At 45.5% G+C, this 9,358-nt stretch overlaps 1 protein-coding gene across 1 annotated transcript in view; it reads left to right on the top strand.

Annotated features, from left to right (window-relative positions):
• Positions 1-6,281: 6,281 nt before the first annotated feature.
• The window catches only part of ABRAXAS2 (abraxas 2, BRISC complex subunit), a 29,218-nt gene continuing 26,141 nt past the window's right edge, over positions 6,282-9,358 (top strand). Inside the window, exon 1 of the mRNA XM_017858727.1 lies at positions 6,282-6,392. Coding sequence (XP_017714216.1) covers positions 6,294-6,392 — 99 coding nt within the window. The 5' untranslated portion in view covers positions 6,282-6,293. The remainder of the gene's footprint in view (positions 6,393-9,358) is intronic.

Below are 9,358 nucleotides of genomic sequence, written 5' to 3'. Positions count from 1 at the left end.
AAAAAAAAAAAAAAAAATTTTTCAAGAAAGAACTTTAGTAACCTTATTACAGAGCAATAAAACCACGTGATGCCACGGTCAATTAGTGCTGGGCAAGCGGTTCTTTTGATCTTTTCTAGGTTCTAGATGCTAGAGAAAGCAAGCTTGAGTGGGGCTGAGTGAGCCTTTAAGAGTTTTAGGTCAGCCAGGCGCAGTGGCCCACGCTTGTAATCCCAGCACTTTGGTAGGCTGAGGCGGGCAGATCACGAGGTCAGGAGATTGAGACCATCCTGGCTAACATGGTGAAACCCCATCTCTACTAAAAATACAAAAAAAATTAGCTGGGCGTGGTGGCTCACGCCTGTAGTCCCAGCTACTCGGGAGGCTGAGGCAGGAGAATGGCATGAACCTGGGAGGTGGAGCTTGCAGTGAGTCGAGATCGCACCACTGCACTCCAGTCTGGGAGACAGAGTGAGACTCTGTCTCAAAATAAATACATATAAATAAATAAATAAAAATAATTTTTGTGAGTACATAGGTGTATATATTTATGGGGTACATGAGATGTTTTGATACAGGCATGCAATATGAAATAAGCACGTTGGAGAAAAGGGTATCCATCCCCTCAGGAATGTATCCTTTGAGTTACAAACAATACAATTACATTCTTTAAGTTATTGTAAACAATTAAGTTATTATTGACTATAGGCACCCTATTGTGCCATCCAATAGTAGGTCTTACTCATTCTTTTTTTCGTTTTCTTTTTTAACCCATTAACCATCCCCACTCCTCAGCAACCTCCCACTATCCTTTCCAGCCTCTGGTAACCATCCTTCTACTTTGTATGTCCATGAGTTCAATTGATTTGATTTTTAGATCCCATGAGTAAATGAGGACATGTGATGTTTGTCTCTGTGCCTGGCTTATTTCACTTAAGGTAATGATCTGCAGTTCTATCCATGTTGTTGCAAATGATCACGTTTCTGTTGTCTTGGCAGACAGACAACTTTGGCCCTCATTCTTTTTTGTGTGTTCCCTTGTGTCTATATGCTACATTTGCTTTATTCGTTCATCTGTTCTTGGACACTCAGGTTGGTTCCAAACCTTAGCTATTGTAAACACTGCTGCAGCAAACATGGGTGTGCAGTTATCTCTTTGGTACACTGATTTCCTTTCTTTGGGGTATATACCCAGGAATGGGATTACTGGATCATATGGTAGTTCAATTTTTAGTCTTTTGAGGAAACTCCAAACTGTTCTTTACTATGATTTGACTAATTTCCATTCCTACCAACAGTATACAAGGGTCCCCTTTTTTCCATGTCCTCGCCAGCATTTGTTATTGCCTGTCTCTTGGATAGAAGCCTTTTGAGACGGAGTCTCGCTCTGTCACCCAGGCTGGAGTGCAGTGGCATGATCTCCGCTCACTGCAAGCTCCACCTCCGGGTTCACGCCATTCTCCTGCCTCAGCCTCCCGAGTAGCTGCGACTACAGGCGCCCGCCACCTCGCCCGGCTATTTTGTATTTTAGTAGAAACGGGGTTTCACCGTGTTAGCCAGGATGGTCTCCATCTCCTGACCTCATAATCCGCCCGCCTCGGCCTCCCAAAGTGCTGGGATTACAGGCGTGAGCCACTGCGCCCGGCCGATAGAAGCCATTTTAACTGGAGTGAGATGATATCTCATTAGAGTTTTGATTTGCATTTCTCTTATGATCAGTGATGTTCAGCACCTTTTCATATGCCTGTGTTAGTGACTTCTGATTCCAACCTCTTGCTCTCCCTCCAGATTTGTATTTTCTCTTATTTTATTGTATTGCAGCTGCCTGGATGTCCCTTGCTACATTAAACTCAATGTGTTCAAAACTGAACTCACTTGCATTACCATCCCCACACCATGCCTCCCCTCCAAACCCTTTCTCCTCTGTGTTTGCAGGTGGTCCCTGACCATCTACACTGTCACCCAAAGCAGAGCATCCTCCTCCTCCTTTCCTCCCTGCACAGTTCCTCTTGGTCTCTTCCTGGTCCCTGGGTTCACTTCCTTTTGACCACTCAGGCCATTGCAGCAGCTTCTGAGTAAACCTTCCGCGAGCCATTTGGCACTTGGCCCTTCCTCAGGCCCCAGCTCTGCCTTGTTTCCCATTCCCTCTTGAAAGGCCTCCAAGACTTGCCCAGTTTTCCTCTCCTTCAGTGCCTGACATCACTCACTCTTTTCCTTTGCATTTTCCCACCTGATCATGGACTGTAGAGGCAAACCAACTTGAACTTGAATCACAACTTAGTCTATACAAGGTATGACCTTGAGTGAGTTACTTAATTTAAACATCTTAAGTCGCAGTTTCCTCAAATGGGCATAATCCAAATGAAGCTGGACTTTCTCGTTCCCACTTTCAGGCGCATCATAGCAAAGTGTGGCATTCTCATGCAGAAATGCTTTGCATTGTATTGATACATATAAATGGAATCTTACTATTTGCATGTTTGCATTTTACATCTTCATTTAACAATATCCAGTGATATACTGTACTTGGAAATCTTTTTTTGTCAATGCCTATGGATCCCTTACCTTTTAAACTAATTCATGATAATAGAAATGATGGCTAGCAATCGTACAGCTGTCACTGTGTGCCAAGAACTGTGTTCAGTGCATCCAATGTATTATTTCAGTTACTCCTAATGATAGTCACATTCCCAGCACTTTGGGAGGCCGAGGCAGGCAGATCACGAGGTCAGGAGTTCAAGACCGGCCTGGCCAACACAGTGAAACCCTGTCTCTACTAAAAATACAAAAAATTAGCCAGGCGTGGTGGTGGGTGCCTGAAATCCCAGTTACTCGTGAGGCTAAGGCAAGAAAATCGCTTGAACTCAGGAGGTGGAGGTTGCAGTAAGCCGAGATCACACCAGTGCAGTCCAGCCTGGGTGACAGAGCGAGACTCCATCAAAAAAAGAAAAAGAAAAAAAGATTGCCACATGAGGTAGATACTAGTATTAGCCTCATTTTACAGATGAGCTAACTAGGGCACATAGAAGTAAGTTCTGGAGCTGAGATTGGGACCCAAGCAATCTTTCATAAAGTTTTCAAGCATAACCACTAAGTGAGTATGCTCTATCACTATGGGTGTTTTGCTGAAGATTTTCTTTTGTTTGTTTGTTTGTTTGAGACAGGGTCTCACTCTATCCCCCAGGCTGGAGTACAGTGGCATCATCTACTTTTTTTCTTTTTGTTTTGAAACAGGGTCTCACTCTGTCACCCAGGCTGGAGTGCAGTGGCATGATCTCAGCTCACTGCAACCTCTGCCTCCTGGGTTCAAGCGATTCTCCCAGCTCAGCCTCCCGACAAGCTGAGATTCCAGCCGCATGCCACCACATCTGGCTCATTTTTTTGTCTTTTTAGTAGAGATAGGATTTCACCATGCTGGCAGGCTGGTCTTGAACTCCTGACCTCAAATGATCTGCCCGCCTCTGCCTCCCAAAGTGCTGGGATTACAGGCATGAGCCACTGCACTGGGCTAGTGGCATGATCACTTAACTCACTGCAGCCTCGATTTCCTGGGCTCAAGTGATCTTCCCAACTCAGCCTCCCAAGTAGCTGAGGTTACAGGTGCCTACCACCATGCCCAGCTAATTTTTTAATTTTTTTGTAGAGACAGGGTCTCACTATGTTGCCCAGGCTGGTCTTGAACTCCTGGGCTCAAGCGATCCACCTGCCTCGACCTCCCAAATTGCTGGGATTACAGGTGTGAGCCACCAAGCCTGGTCAGAGCCTAAAAATTCTTTATCCTCATCTCTCTGTCACCAAAGTCCAGAACCTCACTGTAGCCACTCATCTCCTCTTCTCATCCTCTTTCTCCTTCACCCCCTAAATTTTCCCAGTTCATCTGCCTCTCTTTCCTCTCTCATCTCCTACATCCCAAATTGTTTCTTCAGTGAGGAAACCTAGGCACCTCCTTATTAGCAAGCCTACACCTTTTATCAGCTACTTTTGTCTCCGTCTCCCTCCAGCACCCTGCTGATCAAACACAACTATCTCCCCTAAAACCCTCTCACTTTTTCATGCAGCATTCATTCTACAGTCCTGTATTGGGCAACATTTACATGCCAGCCATTATTCCAGGTGATGGACATGCAACCGTAAATAAGCAGGAATCCCTGTCTTTGCTAGATGTGGTGTCTCACGTTTATAATCCCAACTACTGAGGAGGCTGAGGCAAGACGATCACTGGAGTCTAGGAGTTTGAGGTGTAGTGAGCTATTGAGTGACAGAGCAAGACCCTATATCTAAAAATATAAATAAAAATAAAAGAATCCCTGTCTTCATGAAGTTCAGAACGTGCTCGGAGAGGGGGAAAGACAAGGGACAGGAAAGATGAATAACACAGAGATGCTGCTAGATGATAAGTGGTAAAGGGAAAAGTAAACAGGGAAGTACTACTGAGAACACGGAGAAAAGGTTGCAATCCTTGATAGTGTACCAGTAAGGACTGTCTGAGGGGGTGGCAGCACTAAGTGAAAACCTAAAAGAGGTTGTCATTGGTTTTGTTCCTAGGGAGCAAAGTGTGACACTGAGATGAACAGGGAGGAAGTTGATTAGGGAGTATTCTGAGAATCATCATCCGTTGGAGAAGAAAAAGAAGCAGGATTGGCTGAATGAAGTAGTTGGACTGAGGTACCACTACAACAGAACTTCACCAAATCCTCCTGGCCCTCCCCTGTATTCATCTACCTCAACCAGGCATTGAATGCTGGATGCCCACAAAGGGGAGGACTGGCCTTAGGCAATGAAGCTCTCTTCAAGTAGGCATACTTACAGGAGACAGCTGACCTGCAGCAATCACTCAATCCTGCAAGGTGGACCGGAGGTCTCAGTGGCACACCAAAGCATCTAGGGTGGAAATAGTAAACCATGCAGCTGCCTGGGAGAAAAGCATCCCAGGCAAAGAAAACAGCAAGCGCAGAGGCCCTAAGGTGGAATGAGCTGGGGATGTCCAGGAAGCAGAAAGAAAACTAATGTAGCTGAAGCTCGGTAAATAAAGGGGGCAGTAGCAAGTAATGAAGTCAGACAAGTAATAGGGGCCAGGTCTTGGCAAGACTTGTGTGTTTGGCCAAGAAGCAACATGGTTTAATTTTTACATTTAAATGTCGACCATTTTGCTATGTTGAGCATAGATTTGGCAAGGAGGAGATTAAAAGCTGAAGCAGAACACCGGGTTTCTCAGCCTTGTCACCACTGATGATAATTATTTGTTGTGGATCTGTCGTTGTGCACTGTAAGATTTTTAGCCACTTCTCCGGCCTCTACCCACCCACCAGATGCCAGTGGCACCTGACTCCAAATTATGATATCTGATAATGTTTCCAAACATTGCCACATGCCATTTTGGGAGGCAAAACTGCCACCAGTTCAGACTCGGTGAGTAAGAGGATGCAAAATTCTGAGAGAGAGAGAGATGATGGTGCCTCGAACCACCATTTCATTTCCCTCCCACCCCATGACGCTACAGTCTCAACTCTGCAGCCAAAGCAGTCGTGTTATCTGTTATCACATTATGTCACTACTATACCAAACTGTTTATTTGCCTGAATTACCTCTGTCCTTTTATCCTTGAGCTTGGTAAATGTTGGCCTTTTTTCTTTTATTTTTTTTTGAGACAGAGCCAGAGTGCAGTGGCACAATCTCGGCTCACTGCAATCTCTGTCTCCCAGGCTCAAGTTATCCACCTGCCTTGGCCTCCTGAAGTGCTGGGATTACAGGCGTGAGCCACCGCGCTCAGCCTAAATGTTGGCCTTTTTTTTTTTTTTTTTTGAGATAAAGCTTTGCTCTTGTTGCCCAGTCTGGAGTGCAATGGCACGATCTCGGCTCACCGCAACCTCCGCCTCCCTGGTTCAAGCGATTCTCCTCCCTCAGCCTCCCGAGTAGCTGGGATTACAGGCATGTGCCAGCACGCCCGGCTAATTTTTGTATTTTCAACAGAGACGGGGTTTCTCCATGTTGGTCAGGCTGGTCTCGAACTCCTGACCTCAAGAGATCGACCCACCTCGGCCTCCCAAAGTGCTGGGATTACAGGCATGAGCCACTGCGCCCAGTTTCACTTGCAAAGGGAAAGAACTGTTTGCGGAATTATCAATCACTGTCTGAGGCGTGTCGGGAGCGACACCCCTGCGGAGGATAAGGTGCCGGGGTCCTTCCGAACAGGCGTTCCTCAGCCTTCAGGACTGGGCGGGCTCAGGGCCCTCGGCCGCTGCCCGCAGCGGACTCCACTTCCCATGATGCCAAGGGGTCGGGCCGGCCGGAAGGCCGTGTGCCCTCCGCGGGGCATGATGGGGGAGCTAGAGATTTTCATCATGGCGGCGTCCATTTCGGGCTACACCTTCAGTGCTGTGTGTTTCCACAGCGCCAACAGCAACGCGGACCACGTAGGTGCCGGGCCCCCTGCCGCAGCCGCTGGGGGCTTTCAGCCTCTGTCTCGGGCCGGCGTTCGCGGCTAAGCCGGGACCTCATGAGGCTCGCCCCCTGGGCACCAGGGCCGGCCGGAGGAGCTGGTGACCCGGGCGGCTCCCGCCCCCGGTGAGCTCTTGCCTCTGGGGGCTCTTTCCCCACTGGGACGGGCCCCGTAGCTTCGCGCTCTCAGCCGCTCGGCCGTCCCGGCACAGCCGCCTCCCATGCAGCAAAGCTGTCCCACCTGGCCTCCTGCAGTGTCAGGAGTCGCTCGGTGGAAACCCAGCGCCTGCCCCTCCCTGAAAATCAGGCTTCTAGACTTATGAGGGGCGCACCGGGTCGGGAGGGAATCTAGAGGCCGGGCGTTTAGTCCAGAAGGCTAGGTACTCAGCCCCGCCCGCCGGTCTTACAGGTTGTCGTGGGGGTGCTACGAGTGAAACCATGGCTGTCACTATTGATACTTGTTAGGCATGGTTGTGTGTTTTCTTCGCCCTGATGCAAAATGGAGAATGTAAACAGGAGCGTTAGGTGCAGGTTCTATTTTGTATTTCCTTGAAGTTGCGTGTTTAGTTCTTTGGCCGGAGTTCTAAGACCACGGGACTAGTCACAGTGAAATAGGGAAGTGACAGGCCCACTAGTGAGTGATCGGAAATGCATAGGCTTTGGAGCCCACAAGAGGATCAGATCCTCTCTGTTTTAGTGCCTTTAGTGCCTTTATTTTACAAATTGTCTTTTAACGTCATTGACCTCTGATTGGAAATGCTTTGTGAAACTAGATCACTTCTCTCTTAAAGGGCGTATATAATTTGGCCACCAAATTGGGGGATTATTTTAAGTTATGTTAACAGTGAATGATTCAAACTCATTGAACCTATATGTGGGGTTTTTGGTTGTCATTACAAAGCAAAATGGTACACTGCAGAAGGAGGAACTGCATTTGGTTTGATGTCAGCAATCTTAGCTTCTATTAATAAAAACTGATTTCAGAGAGGTGATTCCATTAGTAAATTGAATGCAATTAAATTATTGTACCTTTCATCCCTTCAGTGTTGATGGTAGAACTTAATGATAGGAATAGGAATATATACATCATGGGTTTTTTCCAGAGGCAGCTTTGAACACTATGGCCTACGGTACTACAACCAGCTATTTAATAATGTAATATAGTTCTATATGTAAGGGTTTGTGATACCCCTAGTGTCCATGGACTATTAAAAATGGGACCTTTATTTCTTGAGTGCCTAGTACTATCACAGTTTATGTGTATGGCAAGATTACTGTAAGAACAAGCAGCTACCTGTTGAAAAAAATTAATTCAAGAGCTATCCCTTAATATCTACTCTGTGCAAGGCATGGTACAAGACTTCATAGAAATTTTCACCAATGCCAGTAGTTTGCAACTGTGTTTCATATGACCATGCCTGTTTATAGTAACTTTCCCACAATTATAGATGTGGAGTCCTTGAAAATAATTTCAATTTTAAGGTTGAAGAATCAACAATTTACTTTTGTAGTACATACTTATTATGTCCAGGCAAGAAATTAATTTAAAACCACTCACCTGTAGACCTGGGGCTAGCATACTTTTCTGTACAGGGCCAGATAGTAAACTTTGTAGGCTTTGTAAGCCATATGGTCTCTGTAGCAACTATTCAACTCTGCTATTATTGGGAGAAAGCAGCTATAGACAGTAAAACATTTAAGTGACTGTTATTAGCTGGGCGCGGTGGCTCATGCCTATAATCCCAGCAGTTTAGGAGGCCGAGGCAGGCAGATCACCTTAGGTCGAGAGTTCGAGACCAGCCTGACCAACATGGAGAAACCCCGTCTCTACTGAAAATACAAAAGTAGGCGGGCGTGGTGGCACATGCCTGTAATCCCAGCTACTAGGGAGGCTGAGGCAGGAAAATCGCTTGAACCTGGGAGGCAGAGGTTGTGGTGAGTTGAGATCACACCACTGCACTCCAGCCTGGACAACAAGAGCAAAATTCCGTCTCAATAATAATATTTAAATAAAATAAAATAAAAACATAGAAACCATTCTTAGCTTACAGGCCATATATTAATAAGCATTAGGCTGGAATTAGTCCCCATGCCATGGTTTGCCAACTCCTACTATAAAGTAATAGTGGCTCAGATAATCCAGACCAGTAGATGTATAAACATTCCTCTTATACTTGGCTTTAGAATGTCCTTTTAAAAAAAAAAATTACAGACAAGTCTTGCTATGTTGTCCAGGCTGATCTCAAACTCCTGGCCTCAATCGATCTTCCCTCTTTGGTCTCTTGAAGTGTTGAGATTACAGGCGTGACCCACCGCATCTGACCTAGAATTTCTTGATGTCACTGTTGAGTTATATCGTTATTCCACAAACGGAAGACTGTTGTAGGGTTACCAGATGAAATACAGCACACTGAGTTAATCTGAATTTTAAATAAATAGCAATTTATTTATAGTATAAGTATATCCCAAAACTTACAGGAGAAATTATTTGTTATCTGAAATTAAAATTTTATTGTGTGTCTTGTATCTTTTTTGCTAAATCCAGCAACCCAATACCGTAGAACACTAGGAATCTGGCTAAGTTCTTAAGGTCTAAAGTTCTGTGTGAATATGAAATTATTTTTTCGCTTTGATTTTTGAAAGTGGGTTTTGGTTTGGTTTTGTCTTTTGCTTGTGACAAGACAGAACTGCTTTTGTGGTGAGAATTCATAACCGAAAGATTTTCATAGGGTCAAACAAGCTTATTTAGGCAGTGTTTCTCAAATTAGTAGTCATGGACACTCCTTTGGGTCGCAGAGTTTTTTTTTTTTTAAGGGAATATATATATATATATGTATATAAAATCTTCCATACCACAGCAATTCCATCCAATCCCCCTTCTCAAACATGAAGGGGGCAGATCACGAGGTTCAGGAGATCAAGACCATTCTGGCTAACACGG

The sequence above is a fragment of the Rhinopithecus bieti genome, unplaced genomic scaffold (genome assembly GCF_001698545.2).
Source record: "Rhinopithecus bieti isolate Rb0 unplaced genomic scaffold, ASM169854v2 scaffold_42745, whole genome shotgun sequence".
In the NCBI taxonomy this organism is placed as follows: Eukaryota; Metazoa; Chordata; class Mammalia; order Primates; family Cercopithecidae; genus Rhinopithecus; species Rhinopithecus bieti.
The sequence above is the reverse complement of the archived record's forward strand: the minus strand, read 5'-3'. Positions and strand labels throughout refer to the sequence as shown.